At 43.8% G+C, this 17,875-nt stretch overlaps 1 protein-coding gene across 2 annotated transcripts in view; it reads left to right on the top strand.

The window, feature by feature from the left end:
• Positions 1–15,771, top strand: part of LOC137380576 (solute carrier family 35 member G1-like) — a 69,551-nt gene extending 53,780 nt beyond the window's left edge. The window contains exons 1-3 of one of the 2 annotated variants that reach the window (XM_068052611.1): positions 2,076–2,167; positions 8,212–8,392; positions 13,202–15,771. In XM_068052611.1, the coding sequence (XP_067908712.1) occupies positions 2,107–2,167; positions 8,212–8,392; positions 13,202–13,961 (1,002 nt within the window). In that variant the 5' untranslated portion in view covers positions 2,076–2,106 and the 3' untranslated portion in view covers positions 13,962–15,771. Of the gene's footprint in view, positions 1–2,075; positions 2,168–8,211; positions 8,393–13,201 lie in introns of those variants that run through there. The other variant, XM_068052610.1, reaches the window with a different exon arrangement.
• The last annotated feature ends 2,104 nt before the right edge of the window (positions 15,772–17,875 follow it).

Raw genomic sequence — 17,875 nt, 5'->3', positions numbered from 1 at the left:
TATGCCCCCCGGTTACTGACCCCTCCGCTAAGGGAAAAAGTCTCTTTCTATCTACCCTATCTATGCCCGTCATAATTTCGTATACCCCTATCATGTCCCCCCTCATCCTTCTCTTCGAAGGAAAACAATCCTAGCCTTTTCAGTTTCTCTTCATAGCTGAAATGCTCCAGCCCAAGCAACATCCTGGTGAATCTCCTCTGCACCCTCTCCAGTGCAATCACATCGTTCCTATAGTGTGGTGCCCAGAACTGTACACAGTACTGCAGCTGTGGCCTAACTAACTAACTTTGCTGTGTGCAAATTGGCTGCTGCATTTCAACAGTGGTTATAATCCAAAAGTACCCGCAATGGCTGTAAAGTGCTTTGAGGTGTCCTCGAATCATGAAAAGCTCTTCACATCTTCCTTTCCTTCATTCCATCCATCCCTTTCTTCCCTCTATTCCTCCCTCCTAAAATGATTGAAGGTATTGTGTTCTTTTCCGTGCACCATACAACCCAAGATCCTATTTGGCTAATTTATCACTCTCATGCACTGTGTAGACAATTTCAACAATACGACGCCCCCAAAACATTTGACTGTTGAATGTTGCAGACAAAAACCACTTGGGTTAAAGCTGTAAATGAGTTCAATGGACACACAATTGAACGGCTGCCTGAAATTCTCTTGGGATTTCTTTTTAAAATTATTGTTTGGTTCAGGATCGTTCACTGGTATTTCAGATATAACAACTCTTCAGTGTACACTACTTGATCAATTTTGTAGTAGTTATTGTGCAGTAGGCTTTAGAAAGGAATGTATTAAGCCAAACTGGTAAATAGAATCATAGAAACATACAGCACTGAATAAGGCCATTCAGCCAACCATGTCTGTGCTAGCTCTTTGAAAAAGCAGTTGTGCTTAGTCCCACATCCCTGCTCCTTGTCCATAAATCCACAAGTTCCTCATTCTCATGCACCTTTTCAACTCCCTTTTAAAATGATACATGAAAATCGGCTTCCACCACCTTTTCAGGTAGAATGTTCCAGATCCTGACAACTGACAATTATTTTGAATCTATGACCACCCCCCCCCCCCCCCACTTGTCAGTTATTGACCTACTCACCAGAGGGAATAGTTTTTCCCTGTCAGCTCTATGAAAACCACTTATCATCTTGAAAACCTCAATAGGTCACCTCTTAACCTTCTCTGTTATAAGGAGAACAGACCTTTCCCCATGACTGATGTCCTTCATCCCTGGTAACTCCTGGTAGACCTCCTCTGTACTGTTTCTGGGTCCTCAGCCCAACCATCTTCAGCTGCTTCATCAATGACCTTTTCTCCCCACCCCCCCCCCCCCCCACCCAATCATATGGTCAGACGTGGGGATGTTCGTTGATGATTTCACAATGTTCAGCACCCATTCGAGACTCCTCAGATACTGAAGCAGCCCATGTCCAGATGCAGCAAGACCTGGACAATATCCAGGCTAGTAACAGTTGTGCCACTCAAGTGCCAGGCCATGACCATCTCAAACAAGAGAGAATCATACCATCTCCCTTTGACGTTCAATGGCATTACCATCGCTGAATCTTCCACTATCAACATCCTAGGGATTACCATTGACCAGAAACTGAATTGGACCAGCCACATAAATGCTTTGGCTACAAGAGCAAGTCAGAGGCTGGGAACTCTGTGGCGAGTAACTCACCTTCTGACTCCCCAATGCCTGTCCACCATCTACAAGGCACAAGTCAGGAGTCTGTTGGAATACTTTCTACTTTCCTGGATGGGTGCAGCTCCAACAACACTCCAGAAGCTCAACACCATCCAGGAAAAGGCAGCCTTTTTGATTGGCACCCCATCCAGCACCTTCAACATTCACTTCCTTCATCACCGATTCACAGTGACAGCAGTGTGTGCCATCTACAAGATGCACTGCAGCAACTCACCAAGGCTTCTTTGACAGCACCTTCCAAACCCGCGACCTCTACCACCTAGAAAGATGTGTGGGAACATCACCACCTGCAAGTTCCCCTCCAAGTCACGCGCCATCCTGACTTGGAACTATATCACCGTTCCTTCACTTTCGCTGGGTCAAAATCCTGGAACTCCCTTCCGTCAGCACCATGGGTGGGTGTACGCCCCGAGCATCAAGGGAGAAGACTCGAAGGGTGGAGTTCCAGACCTGTAAGTATAAAAAATTTACCTCGGGGATTCGTGGCCTTTATCCAGGGCGAAGACTGGGAGGGCGGAGTTCCAGACCAGATTTTTTAAAAAAAAAACTGGAATAAAAACCTAAAAAAAACTGAAAAAGTGACGTCACAAGAAAGCTGTGACCAGATTGGCTGGTAGGGAATTTGTACTGAATTTTAAAATAAAACATTGATAAAAATTGATTAAAACCCTAATTAACTAATTTAATAAGTAGAGTAACTAAAGCAGAGGGAGGAGATTACTGCATGTAGTTAGCATTTAATATTTATAGTAGAAATCTAGCACTAGGGACCATATAGTTAATTGTAACATAATTTAGTAAGAATTTAAGTATTTTAAATTAATTTATTAATTAGTGCTAGAAATGTCAGTTAGAGGGGTGAAGTGCTTCACCTGTGAGATGTGGGAAGTCCGTGACACTTCCAGCGTTCCGGACGACTACATCTGCAGGAAGTGAACCCAGTTGCAGCTCCTCACAGACCGCATGGATCAGTTGGAGCAGTAACTGGATGCATTTGGGAGCATGCAGGTGGCAGAAAGCGTCATAGACAGGAGTTTTAGAGAAGTGGTTACACCCAAAGAGCAGGCAGATAGATGGGTGACTGCTAGAAGGGGCAAGCAGTCAATGCAGGAATCCCTTGTGGCTATCCCCCTCTCTAACAAGTATACCATTTTGGACACTGTTGGGGGGGTGGGGTGGGGGGGGGGGGGGGGGGGGGGGTGCGGGAGGGGATGGCCTATCAGGGGAAAACAACAGCAGCAGCCAGAGCAGTGGCACCACGGCTAGCACTGTTGTTCAGGGAGGGACAAAGCGCAGAAGAGCAATAGTTATAGGGGACTCCATAGTCACGGGCACAGATAGGCGCTTCTGTGGATGTGAAAGAGACTCCAGGATGGTATGTTGCCTCCCTGGTGCCAGGGTCAAGGATGTCTCTGAAGGGGGAGGGTGAACAGCCAGAGGTTGTGGTACACATCGGTACCAATGACATAGGCAGGAAGAGTGACTAGGTCCTGTAGGGGGAGTTCAGGGAGTTAGGTAGAAAGTTAAAAGACAGGATCTCTAGGGTTGTAATCTCGGGATTACTCCCTGTGCCACGTGCCAGTGAGGCTAAACACATGGCTGAACAGCTGGTGTAGAAGGGAGGGTTTCAGATATCTGGATCATTGGGATCTCTTCAGGGACAGATGGGACCTGTACAAGAAGGACGGGTTACATCTAAACTGGAGGGGCACAAATATCGTGGCTGCGAGGTTTGTTAGCGTCACTCGGGAGGGTTTAAACTAGTGTGGCAGGGGGGTGAGAACCAGAGCAGTAGGACAGCAGGTGAAATAAATGAGGGGGAGCTAGTAAATAAGGCCAGTAAGACTGAGAGGAAGAGCAGGCAGGGAGATGTTGCTGAGCACATTGGGACTGGTGGTCTGAAGTGCATTTGTTTCAATGCGAGAAGTATAACAGGTAAGGCAGATGAACTTCAAGCTTGGATTAGTACTTGGAACTATGATGTTGCTATTACAAAGACTTGGTTGAGGGAAGGACAGGATTGGCAGCTAAATGTTCTGGGATTTAGAAGCTTCAGGCGGGATAGAGGGGGATGTAAAAGGGTTGGGGGAGCTGCATTACTGGTTAAGGAGAATATCACAGCTGTACTGAGGGAGGACACCTCGGAGGGGTCATACAGTGAGGCAATATGGGTGGAGCTCAGGAATAGGAAGGGTGCAGTCAAGATGTTGTCAGGCCTCCCAACAGCCAGCGGGAGGTAGAGGAGCAGATATGTAGACAGATTTTTGGAAAGATGTAAAGGTAACAGGGTTGTAGTGGTTTGTGATTTTTAACTTCCACCTATATTGACTGGGACTCACTTCGTGCTAGGGGCTTGGATGGGGCAGAATTTGTAAGGAGCATCCAGGAGGGCTTCTTGAAACAATATGTAGATAGTCCAACTAGGGATGGGTCCGTACTGGACCTGGTATTGGGGAATGAGCCCGGCCAGGTGGTCGCAGTTTCAGTACAGGAGCATTTATGGAACAGTGACCATAATTCCGTAAGTTTTAAGGTACTTGTGGATAAGGATAAGAGTAGTCCTCAGGTGAAGGTGCTAAATTGGGGGAAGGCTAATTATAACAATATTAGGCAGGAACTGAAGAATTTAGATTGGGGGAGGCTGTTTGAGGGTAAATCAACATCTGACATGTGGGAGTCTTAGTATCCAGGACCAGCATGTTCCTGTGAGGAAGAAGGATAAGTTTGGCAGGTTTTGGGAACCTTGGATAACGCAGGATATTGTGAGCCTAGTCAAAAAGAGAAAGGAAGCATTCGGAAGGGCTGGAAAGCTGGGAACAGACGAAGCCCTTGAGGAATATAAAGACAGTAGGAAGGAACTTGAGCAAGGAGTCAGGAGGGCTAAAAGGGGTCATGAAAAGTCATTGGCAAACAGGGTTAAGGAAAATCCCAAGGCTTTTTATACGTATATAAAGAGCAAGAGGGTAACCAGGGAAAGGGTTGGCCCACTCAAGGACAGAGGAGGGAATCTATGTGTGGAGCCAGAGGATATGGGCAAGGTACTAAATGAGTACTTTAGTATTTACCAAAGAGAAGGACTTGGTGGTTGATGAGTCTATGGAAGGGAGTGTAGATAGTCTGGGTCATGTCGTTATCAAAAAGGAGGAGATGTTGGGCATCTTGCAAAGCATTAAGGTAGATAAGTCCCCAGGGCCTGATGGGATCTACCCCAGAATACTGAGGGAGGCAAGGGAAGAAATTGCTGGGGCCTTGACAGAAATCTTTATATCCTCATTGGCTACAGGTGAGGTCCTTTGTTTAAGAAGAGTAGCAAGGATAATCCGGGAAATTATAGGCCGGTGAGCCTTACATCTGTGGTAGGGAAATTATTAGAGAGGATTCTTCGGGACAGGATTTACTCCCATTTGGAAACAAACAAACTTATTAGCAAGAGGCAGCATGGTTTTGTGAAGGGAAGGTCGTGTCTCACTAACTTGATTGAGTTTTTTGAGGAAGTGACGAAAATGATTGATGAAGGAAGGGCAGTGGATGTTGTCTATATGCACTTCAGTAAAGCCTTTGTACCAGTCTGCCATGAGGGACCTTGTCAAACGATGAAGTCACATGGGATCAGAGGTGAGCTGGCAAGATGGATACAGAACTGGCTCGGTCATAGAAGACAGAGGGTAGCAGTGGAAGGGTGCTTTTCTGAATGGAGGGATGTGACTAGTGGTGTTCCGCAGGGATCAGTGCTGGGACCTTTGCTGTTTTTAGTGTATATATAAATGATTTGGAGGAAAATGTAGCTGGTCTGATTAGTAAGTTTGTGGACGACACCAAGATTGGTGGAGTTGTGGATAGTGATGAGGATTGTCAGAGGATACAGCAGGATATAGATTGGTTGGATACTTGGACGGAGAAATGGCAGATGGAGTTTAATCCGGACAAATGTGAGATAATGCATTATGGAAGGTCTAATGCAGGTGGGAAGTATACAGTAAATGGCAGAACCCTTAGGAGTATTGACAGGCAGAGAGATCTGGGCGTACAGGTCCACAGGTCACTGAAAGTGGCAACGCAGGTGGATAAGGTAGTCAAGAAGGCATATGGCATGCTTGCCTTCATCGGTCGGGGCATAGAGTATAAAAATTGGCAAGTCATGCTGCAGCTGTACAGAACTTTAGTTAGGCCACACTTAGAATATTGCGTGCAATTCTGGTCGCCACACTACCAGAAGGACGTGGAGGCTTTGGAGAGGTTACAGAAGAGGTTTACCAGGATGTTTCCTGGTCTGGAAGGCATTAGCTATGAGGAGAGGTTGTATAAACTCGGATTGTTTTCACTGGAACGACGGAGGTGGAGGGGCGACATGATAGAGGTTTACAAAGTTATGAGCGGCATGGACAGAGTGGATAGTCAGAAGCTTTTTTCCTTGGTGGAAGAGTCAGTTACTAGGGGACATAGGTTTAAGGTGAGAGGGGCAAAGTTTAGAGGGGATGTGCGAGGCAAGTTCTTTAGCCAGAGGGTGGTGAGTGCTTGGAACTTTCTGCCGGGGGAGGTGGTGGAAGCAGGTACGATAGCGACGCTTAAGAGGCATCTTGATAAATACATGAATAGGCTGGGAATAGAGGGATACGGATTCCGGAAGTGCAGAAGGTTTTAGTTTAGACAGGCATCAAGATTGACGCAGGCTTGGAGGGCCGAATGGCCTATTCCTGTGCTGTACTGTACTTTTGTTCTTTTGTTTCAAGCAGTTCAAGAAGGCAGCTCTCCACCACCTTCTCAAGGGCAATTAGGGATGGGCAACAAATGCTGGCCTAGCCAGCGACGCCCACATCCCACGAACGAATGAAAAACAGGCCTTTACGTCTTTCCTGAAGTGTGATGCCCACAATTGTCCACAATACTCAAGCTGAGGCCTAACCAGTGATTTATAAAGTTCTAGCATGCGCACTTTGCTTTTATATTCTATTCCTCTATTTATTATCCCAGATATGGAGGACTAATGTGTTGAAATGTTTTATCTTATTTAAATGTAAAATTTTTGCATAGACGAAAAGGTAGCAGGAAAGTCATAGCCCCTCAACTTGATTTAACAAAGTATGGATTTATAATGCAACTTTAGTGGCACTGTTAAGTGGTTTCAGTGTAGCTTAGAGACCAGAATGAAACCAGAGAGAAGCCAAGAGACACACCCACTGGATTTTACCCCACATCGAATGCAAGTCAGTACAGATTGAGTTCATTGAGCACTTTTTAAAACTTATCTTGGAGTTGATTTAAATGTTGAGTGTGGGTGGGCCTGTCTATGCTCTCATACATTTAAGCTTTTACTAAGAGAGGAATTTGGGCAGGAGAACTGGAATTTGAGTCGGGCCTGACTGGAACCATCGTTGTATAAATTTCAGTGTAAAGTTACTGTTTACAATGCATATGTTGATTATGCAGATAGGGTTAAATGGAGTAGACTGTGGGGAGGCTGGTGTGGAACATTATCAGCAGCATAGTCCAGTTTGACCTGTCATGCTAGGCCCCCACCTGCTGAGAACGAGGCACATTAATTTTTTCATGAACATTGATTTTAAACTGTTACTACAGTGAAGAAAGGGTTGTTAAACAGATCAGCCGTGGTTGGAAAAGACATTTGCATATTAACAGATGGTGATTGGTAGGAAAAAGGACCATTCCTGACCCATTCAACCCACAATGGACCTTTGATCACCGGGTATTGTAAGAGGAGCAGTCTCTGGAATGCTCCAAGGTGATACAATCCAAGACGTGGTCAGACCAGTTAGTCACATGACTAACCTTCTTGGCAACCTGGGCTTTACTGAATTGTATGGACAATTTGAACTCTGTCTATTTACTCTTGGACTGAGAAGCTCTCTCCTGTCTGCTCCCATCTCTTTCTTACAAGCCTCTGAATTCACTGAAGACACATGAACTCCAAGAGAGAGTCTCCTACAGCGAACAAGGTTTAAGAAGAATACTGGGCCCCAACGAACAGCAAGGTCTACCTACAATCAAGGACTGTACAGTGAGCTTGAAGAACCGTTACAAAAACTCTTCCGATATTGTCTCAAACTTTTCTACTTTATTTTTATTCTCTTTTCTGTCTCTGTTTGCATGTGTGTATCACATATGCATGCGAGCTTGGGCGCATCTTGTATCTGTAGGCATCAACCGAATTAGAGTTTAAGTTGAATAAATTTCAACTTTTCTTCTTTAAACCCAAGAAAGCCTGTTTGTGCTGGTTTCTTTGCCTTATAATTGGGAAGTGGTGAACAAGGATTCACCAAGGGGGAGCTAAAAACACGGTGTGTTTAAAATTAAACCCTGTTATGGTAAGACCAGGTGAAGGCTGAGAGGGACCCCTAGACACCTTTCTCACCTGGTCATAACAGACTAAATGGCCTGTTCCTTTGCTGTTAATTCTATGATACTCCTATATTGTAGATATTATATATCTATTATTAAAACATTTTTGGTAAATTAGTTTTCTTTTTTTTCCTTTCAGCAACAGAGAAGAAGCCCAAATGGGTGGGGCTTGGATTATGTTATGTCTTGCTATCCTGTTTGTTCTTTTCAGTCACTTCACTCTTGGTGAAGAAGATTGAAGGCATTCATGCTCTGGAAATCAGTGGGATTCGATGTTTATTTCAATGCTTGTTTACATGGCCCATCATTGTATATAATGAGTAAGTACAAAAAAAGCATCGCGTGGCTTGCTATATGATGCAAGTATTATGTTTGGAGTTACCATTAGCATAATGAAATACATATATCATATTTAGGATTTGTAAAACTGTGTAATTTGTGGAACAATTCTAAGGGGCGTGTTATAAATTTTACAGCCCTCAAGATTCGATAAATTACCAAGCTGTCCCTTTAACAGTGATGTAAAGCTTGTTAATATTTGTTTACTGTAGGCATACAGTGTAGGTAAACAAATTTGACCAGTTTGGTTCGCTGAGAACTGAGACTTTAGCTGCAAAAGCATAAATTGTTTTTGAACTGTTGCCACCTTTGTGTAATGTTCCTGTGGATATCATGGTTAGGGTTACAAACAAGTAAAAAATCATTTTCTTTCTATCTTGTATGTAAGCTAAAGCTTTCCTGATGCATTAATGGGGTAATTGTACTTTAATCTGTGGTACTGAGCGATACAACAGGGTGCATTGCCGTTTGTGGGAAAAATACATTGGCTTAAATATCCCAGACAAACTCATTTACCAAGTACTTACTGCTAGGCCTACAATGGGAGACTGGCAACTCACTGGAATATCATATTGAGTGATTTGGCCTCAGTGGTTTGTCCATCTTTAAATATATTTATTCTCTTGTCAGTTCAATGCTGATGATATGGACTAAACATAATCCTGATTTTAAATACTGAAATTACCTCCTGGTTGTTTGAGACATTCAAACTTAAAGATCATGGCAAGAAGTAAATATATTCAAGATTGCTTTTAGAGTTGCTTATTTTGTTACTTGAAAAGACAACAGCAAGACATATCAGATCAAGGATCGATGTCAGGGGAGAATTTAGTTTTTAATATGGTTAAACTGAAGTAGTTTAATATAATACAAATTAAGTTAATATCTTAATTAAACGCAAGACATATCTGATCCTTTCCAGACCTCCAGACAGGCTTCTAGTGTTCCCAACTCTGGATTTTCATCATCCAGGATCAGGTTTTCACTTTCTCAATGGACTGCATCTCCAACTTTCCTAAAAGGCCTTGAATCTTTGACCTTCAGGCCAATGCTGGACTTGTGAACTTCCCATTGGGTCCTGATGTTGATTGCAGACTAGCTCAAATGAACCACTGTTCTGACCACGGCGCCCTTTATATTCATCCAACAGTGATAATGGAAGTCATTAAAAATGTAGTTTTATACATATGGAAAATGCTGGAAATATTGGCAGGCCTGTAAGCATCTGTGAAGAGTGAAACAGTTAACATTTCAGGACTGTGACCTTTCATCATAACTGGAAATCGTTACAGGTTTAACAAGTTTTAAGCAAGTACAGAGGCAAGGAAAGGTGGGAGAGGAGGAAAGAACAAAGTGGAAGGTCTGTGGTAGGGGGGAATGCAGGAGTAATTTAATGAAGAGCAGGATCATTACCAGCACTTGCTGTCTGAAAAATTGGAAGCAGTGGTTAGGATTCAAGATTGTTGAACTCGATGTTGCGTCTAGAAGACTATAAAATGCCTAATCGAAAAATGAGATGCTGTTCCTTGAGCTTTCGTTGAGTTCCATAAGAACATTGTAGGAGGCTGAGGACAGAGGTCAGAGTGGGAGTGGAGAACTAAAATGGTAAGCAACTGGAAGCTCAGCATCACACTTGAGGGCTGAATGGAGGAGTTCAGCAAATTGGTCCCCAATCTGCATTTGATCTCCCCAATGTTGGGGAGGTTGCATTTTGAGAAGCAAATACAATATACTAAATTGAAAGAAATACAAGTAAATCGCTGTTACACCTGGAAGGAGTATTTGGGGCCCTGCACAGATGGGAAGGCAGGAAGTAAAAGAGTAGGTGTTGCATCTCCTATGCTTGCATGGAAGGTGGAATGGGAAGGGCAGCGGGGTATTGGTGGTGAGGGAAGAGTGGACAAGGGTGTCATGGAGGGAATGATCTCTTCAGAATACTGAAATGAGAGGGGATGGAAAGATGTATTTGGTGGCATTGCGCTGGACATGGCAGAGGATAATCCTTTGCATAAGCTACTGGAGTTGTATTGAAATGCTCTTGCGATGAGATTTACGGTTTGACTTGCCAATGGAATTCTAATTTATTTTTTTTAAAAAAAACTCCCCAAGAAAGCTGATCCTTGAACTCAAAATAAAAATGCACAGTTCAATGCCAATCTCCTGCAACCAATTTTCTAGAGAGAAAGAAAGAGAGTTGGACATTGCAGTGCAGTACTGAGGGAGTGTTGCACTGTTGGATGTGGCATTGTTCAGTTGAGATGTTAAATAGAGACCCTGTCTGCACTCTGAGGTGGACATAAAAGATCTCATGATACTATTTCAAGGAGTTCTCCCCAATGTCCTGGCCAATAATTTTTCTTCAATCAATATCACTTTTTTAAAAAAGACGTATGATCATGATCTCTTTACTGATTGTGGGATCTTCCTGTGCACACTTTGGTTGCTGTACTTCCTACAACAGTGACTACACTTGAAAAGTACCTCATTGGCTGTAAAGTGATCTGGGATGTCCTGAGGTCATGAAAGCCACGTGCAAATATTTTTCTTTCTTTTGCTCTTTCTCTTGTTTTCTTTTTCTTGCTGTCTTTCTCAATGAAATAGTTGAATCTGGAAGTAGCAAAGACATTGCTGAGAGTTTCATCAGCACATGGGCTGAAGTAGGAGAGAATTGAGAGTAAAGGGCCAAAGACAACAGCTTTTGTCTTTCCGTTATTTAACTGGAGGAAATTACGGCTCATCCAAGACTGGATTTTGGACAACACCAAATTAATGGAAGGGATGAGAGAGGTGATGCATTTGTAGAGCTGGGTGCCGTCGACATATATGTGGAAGCTGACCCTATGATATTGGAAAAGGGCAGCATGTAAATGAGGAATTGGAGGGGCCCACAGACAGATCCTTGGGGACTCCAGTGGTAATGGTACAATAATTGCCATTCATAATCTTGCAGTAAACCCACATTACTGCTCCTTAGAGTTTCTGGAAAATACTCTTCTTCTTAGGCAGTCCCTTGTGATCGAGGGTGACTTGTTTCCACTCTAGTTCGATGGGTTCTGAGTTAAGGCCTACTCGGGTGTGTAATTGCAACCCGACCCGAGCCCGACAGAGCCACATCCGACCCGGCTCAAGTCCTTTGATTTTTTTTTTTCCCGCGCCCGACCCGACCACCAGAATGAAGTTGATTATATTAAAGAGGTTGTGCTCTACCTTGGATGGAATCGCTCATTACAGGCTAGTGCGGAGTCCGGATGCACATTTCCCACCTTGACGCCTGGCTGTCACTGTGTCCGACCCAGCCCGATGCGCCCCAAGCCCGAATGCCGGACCCGGAAAAGTGACCCGACCCGAACCCGACACATGTCGTCTGGTTCAGGTCGGGTAGCCATGCTCTAGTTCTGAGATGGCTGATAAATACAATGTATGATCTGCAGACACTGCCGCATGAGGGGCAGATGGTGCTTAAGGGTCAGGTAGATGAGTAGCTTGGAGGTTTGTGCGCTCCCTTCAACGCCTCGACTTCACCTCCGAATGTTCCTGACAAAGTCCCACGAGTTGTACGATGCCTTTCCGAATGAGCTTTCTCCATCTAGGATGGTCACGAACCAGGGACTCCCACGAGTTGACGGGATGTTTGATCTCTTCCGGGATGCTTTGAGGACATCTCAAGTGTTTCCGTTCTCCTCCTGGGAGTCTGCTGCTGCGACCAAGTTCTGAGTCGAACAGCTGCTTCGGGAATCTGGTGTCAGGCACACAAACGTTATTGTTTGTGGCTTTTGCTGTCTGCTTTGGTCTGTCATACTCTACAAAATTGGCCCATTGAAAGGTTGTGAAATTCCTAGGGGGAGATTTTCATTGGATGTACAAGTGTAACCAAAGCAGAGGTGCCTCCAAATTTGCAAGGGAAAACTCAGTGCCTTGTACTGCTCACCATCCAGCTGACACCATCCTGAAAGGGGCTTATTATTAGGCAGCTGGAATGCTTGCTTGCTTCAGGCGGTAGAACCCTTTTAATATGCAAACTGGGGTCCTATGATGGGCACAGGACCTCAATTGCCATTTTGGGAGATAGGAGAATGTACTGTGCAAACTGTGCCCGATTTTACACAGCAGCACAAAAACAGTAACTTTAAAACGGCTATTGCTGGGCCAGTACTAACGGAAGTGCTTCTCTGGGCTGCACAAATAATGTGGGACACTGCCTCCCTGTGCTCCCATGCTATCACCCCACACCATTATTTATGCATTTGCCTTCCCCCGGGCCTATCATTCTCCTGGGTCAAAGCCCAAGCCATGGTAGATGCCCGTTTTTCCCCCACCCATAAACCACGGATGGCATGGTTGTGAGGTTTTAGATGGACTTTCCCTCCTTCCAGCCCCATCAGGTGGGCAACTGGTGTGGTCCAGCAGTCAAACCTCCCATCCCCACCCCAACAGTTAAAATTTCTCCCTATTGTTCGCTACTGTTATCCTGCAGTACTCTGCAGCACCACATGGTGGCTGATTCCTTCTTGCACAAAGGTAGGATTTTAGTGATCTCCAGAGTGCGAGACTGTGATATCAGTTATGTGAGACGTTCAGAACTAACATGTAATTTGTTCCAACCGTTGGCAGGAGCAATTTGAAAATGAATGGGGAAAATCAGTACTTGTAAATAAAGCTAAGCCAAGAAATAGTTCCCATTTAATCTCCAACCAAATCAAGAAACTGAAGGTAAAAAAAAAATGTATGACGGTTAAGAGAAACGCTTGCACTACATTTTAATGCTTTAAAAATCTGTCGTTGTTTTGCAGACTAGACTTGCTGGGACCAAAGGGATTACGAATTTTGATTTTCATGCGAGGGATCCTTGGTGCTACTGCTATGATGCTGCTCTTCTATGCCATTCAACAGCTGCCTTTGGCCGATGCGACGGTCATTATGTTTAGTAACCCGGTCTTTGTTACCTTATTTGCATGCATTTTTCTGAAGGAAAAATGCACTTTGTGGGATCCTGTCTTCACTGCCTTTACTTTAACTGGGGTAATCCTCATCGCCAAGCCTCCATTTCTCTTTGGCTCACAGGTTTCTGGAATTGAAATCGACTACAAGAGTCGCATCAAGGGGACTGCCGCTGCTTTCGGAAGTGCAGTCTGTGCGGCAATGACGCTGACAGTGATTCGGAAAATGGGCAAATCCGTTAATTATGTCCTTTCCATCTGGTACTACTCAGTGATTGGATTAGTTCTATCCGTGATTGTGGTCTCAGTCATTCAGGAATGGCGCCTGCCCTTCTGTGGGATCGATCGAGCATTTCTTATCCTGATTGGCGTCTGTGGATTGGGAGGTCAGATCTTTCTCACAAAAGCCTTGCAGATTGAGAAGGCTGCATCCGTGGCTCTTGTGAAGACCACGGAAGTGGTGCTGGCCTTTATACTTCAGTACTTATTCATCAATTATTCCCCCACCTGGTGGAGTTTGGGAGGAGCACTTTGTGTGACAGTTGGCACCACTGGAGTTGCTATCCGGAAATGGTACACCAGCACCAGAAAGACCAAGAAAAGCCAAAATTAACCGTGGCTTATTATGTTTTGTAATGAAGTAGAAGATCTGCTCGGGAAGATAGGCAAAATTTGAATGTAGTTGTTGGTGGAACGCTGAAGCAACTTGTTAAGAAAGGCAAGGGTAACTGATTATCTGCTTCCTGAATACAATAATTGAATACTCATACCCTTAACTGTTATTTTCTCAGGATGATACAGGAATAAGAGCAATTATTTAAATTGTTAATCTTTAAAAATTATTTTTAAAGAATCAAAATTAAATTTTTTGTAATATTGTATGCTTTTGACGAAGCACAGTTGTGACAAGATAGTTCAAAATCTCATACTTTGTTATTTAGACAAACATACTCTTTCAGAGTTCAGCAGACTGTCCTTGACCTATATGGGTGTCGGTTATGGCTCTATGGTAACTCTGCTACTTCTGAGTCAGAGGGTCATGGGATTTAGCATCCCTCTAGAGACTTGAACACATAATCTGAGCTGATACTTTAGTGCAGCACAGAGGGCATGTTGCTTGTTGGAGGTGCCGCCTTGTGGGTGAGATGATAAAACAAGGCCCTGTCTTCCCCTTCACGTGGCTGTAAAAGATCCCACGGCACTGCTCAAAGAAGAGCAGGTGGGTTTTCTGGTGTCCTGGTCAACGTATGTCTCTCAACAATGACACATTATCTGGTAATTTATCTCCTTGTTCTTTGTGAGACCTAACTGTCCGCAAATTGGCTGCCACCAAGGACTACACTTCAAAAGTATATCATTGGTTGTGAAGCACTTTGGGACTTCTTGAGGTCAGTAAAGATGCTCTATAAATGCAAGCTCTTTCTTTTTTTAGTATTCTGATGGGGCTCCAGCACTATAGATGTGTGATTTTCTGAAATTATAAATTAACTACAGAATTATTTAACCTGCAAACTGTTTGATAAAAGTAGATCCTTCAGAATGTTCTCACTTTAAGAACAGATAAAAGTTCAATGCTGCATATGTAAGAAGAAATATGATTACAGTTTAGTGTAGAGTAACCAAGTTAATTTTGTTCACTCAATACACCATTCTACAGTTATCCAGCAGCCTGTAGTATATATGTACTGATTATGAAGCTAACGATTAAAGGTGCTAACTGACCAGCCTTCTGCAGCATGTTCCAAACGGTAACCAGAACTGCTGAGTACACGTTAAGTTCCAGTTTTCTACATATAGAACACAGTGTCATCACAACAATACAGCATACAGTGCATTCAGAATAATCAATCAGGCCACTGTGCCCACATAGAAAAGGACTGTTGAATTTGCAGAAGAGTATTTCACTAGTTTTGGCCACTTCTGCAACTACCTTTTGTAGCAAACATCAAAATGTGCACATGGAGGATCAACTCTTAATATTGAATTATATTTATACTTAAATACTTGCACTAAGTTGCGAGGTTATTTATTTTGTCTGGTGTTAAACAACCTCACTTCATAAAGCATGAAACAAATGTTTTGTGTAAATAGCAATAATATAGGCTGAATTTTATCAGCACGCGTGCGTGCTCACGGCCAAGCGCTGTGAAAGCAGTGGCCTTTTGACAGATGTGCCGTGGGGACTCATTTAAATGGAGGGGGCAGAGTGGCCACCCCCGATGACATGGGGCGGCCGCCACGTCTCTGACAACAGTGTCGGCACCAGCTCCATTTTTAAGGGGCTTCCAGCCCTAAGATTAAATTTGACATTTTTAAAGGTATCTGGTCAGTGAAACTTAATATTAAGATTTGTGCACACCTGCAATCCCCTGTCCAACTACCCCAATGCACATAGTAATTTTTTGGTCTTTCCTCCCCCCCCCCACCCCCCCACCCCCCAAAAAAAAATTAGTTAGCAGTAATCACCTTCTCCCCCCATCACCCCTATGAAATTTATTCCCTTTGACCCTAAACCCCTTCCCACCATCCCCACACCCAATGAAAAAGGTTTTCCACCCTGCCCCCACCCTGATAATTTTACTCCTCACCCCTGTCTTTCCCGCCCCCGCCCCCCCCCCCCCCCCCAGTGTGGTGTTCCGAAGGTGCGCGGGTTTTGATCGGCGGCAGTAAAATCGACGTGGGACAGCTACCAGCGGCAGGTAAGTTAAATTGCGTTTCATTACTGCTCATTTGAATATTTAGCTGACGGCCCTGCCGCTTGGCGGCGGGGAGTCGCGCCTAGGTCCCACCGCCACCGGAAATATGCAGCGAGCCCTTCTCGACATTGGGAGTCAAGGCAGGCCTATCCCCGTAGAATTTTATGGGCCCCCCTGCTGCGACCCACGGCATCGAGGGGCTGTTTAAATTCAGCCCTATATGAAGGTTTCGATGGACAAAAGAACTTAAAAGTATTGCACAATTGTTTTGCCTTTTTTCCAATTTGAAATGATCCTACCAATGAGCTAGCAATGACTGGGAGTGATATTGTACAGATGTTTAACACATTAGATATCAAATTTCCCCCCTCCACTATTTTTAATGGAAGTGTTAATCCATTTAAATAAACAGTTAGTTCCTCCATTTAAAATAGCAGCGAGAGGAATTTGATACGAGTTTAAGTTGTTCCATGATAACATTGCTCCCAGTAATTTCCAGGCTTTGGTGTCTGTCTTTCTCTTGTCTGTTATAAACTAATTCATTTATAGGTTAGACTAGAAAAGAGTTCCCATATTTTGGAGATAGAGGAGAGGGGTATGAAGAACTTGTTAAGAGGAACAAGGTTATAGGATTCTTTATTCACCAAAGATCATAGACATGCTGTCAAATATCCAGCCATATAGAGCAGTTACATGTTCTGTGGGCTAAATATCAGTGGTTAGTTTGCAGTGGATTTTGTTGAACTATTTACAGGTCTTACAAGACTTTGATTTTCCACAATTACATTTTTAAAAAGCCATCAGTAATCTCAAATTCTACAAGAGATTTTCTCCAAGTCAGTTTTGTATTTTGTTTCTCTTTTTCTCTCATTTTCTTTTATCCTCCAGTCTTTATTTTATGTTTCTCTCCTCCATTCCCTGCCTTGTATACCATTGCTGTTTTTCATTGTTGTTTACCCACCAGTTTTTATTTGTTTCTGTTGTCTCTGTTTGCTGCTTGCCTGACTGCCTTTTCCATTTTCTCTGCCTCGCCGTTTCTGCAAAGCTTCATGTTGCCTGTTGGTTCAAACGCTGTGCTCCTCCAATTCTGACCTCTTGTGCATCTCCAATTTTGATTGCTTCACCAATGGCACCCTTGCTGTTAGTTATCTAGACCCTAAGTTCTGGAACTCCCTCCCTAAACCCCTCCACCTCTGTCTCCTCCCTTAAGTCATTCCTTAAAACCTACCTCTTAAGCTTTTGGCCAATAGTTCCTAATGTGGCTCGGTGTCAGATTTTGTCTGACAATGCTCCTATGAAGAGCCTTGAGACATTATTACATTAAATGCACTATATAAATGCATTTTGTTGTTATTGCCTGCCTCTCTTTCACAGTCTGGTCCATACACAGGTGGCCTTAGAGAGGGAACATGTAGGCTTGGGGACTTCCAATACTGTTGGGCACTGCAGGGAATAGCTTCTATTGATATCGATTAGTACTGTGACTGAAATTATGAGTTTATTTTTGCTTGTTTAAATTTTATGGTTAATTATGGGTGGTTCCTCCTTAATCTGAGGGACCGTTTGTGCAGTTGCCTTTCTGGGGCAACCCTTTGTCAATCCTATTGGATGTTTCATTTAAAATAGGCAGCTGAACACCCCCCCCCCCCCCCCCCCCACCCCCCTCTCTGCAAATTCCACATTTAAAATCGCAACAAGAAAGGATAAAGAGTTTGCTGCACCAGCTGCTGTCACTTCCAGCCCATGATTCTGCATCCGCTAACTTGGTAGAAAACTAGGAAATGGGATTATGTAGTTTCCAGTTTTATTTTGTGTTCCCTGTTTGCGCCAG

Source organism: Heterodontus francisci, chromosome 20, assembly GCF_036365525.1.
Source record: "Heterodontus francisci isolate sHetFra1 chromosome 20, sHetFra1.hap1, whole genome shotgun sequence".
NCBI classification, from domain to species: Eukaryota; Metazoa; Chordata; class Chondrichthyes; order Heterodontiformes; family Heterodontidae; genus Heterodontus; species Heterodontus francisci.
The sequence above is the reverse complement of the archived record's forward strand: the minus strand, read 5'-3'. Positions and strand labels throughout refer to the sequence as shown.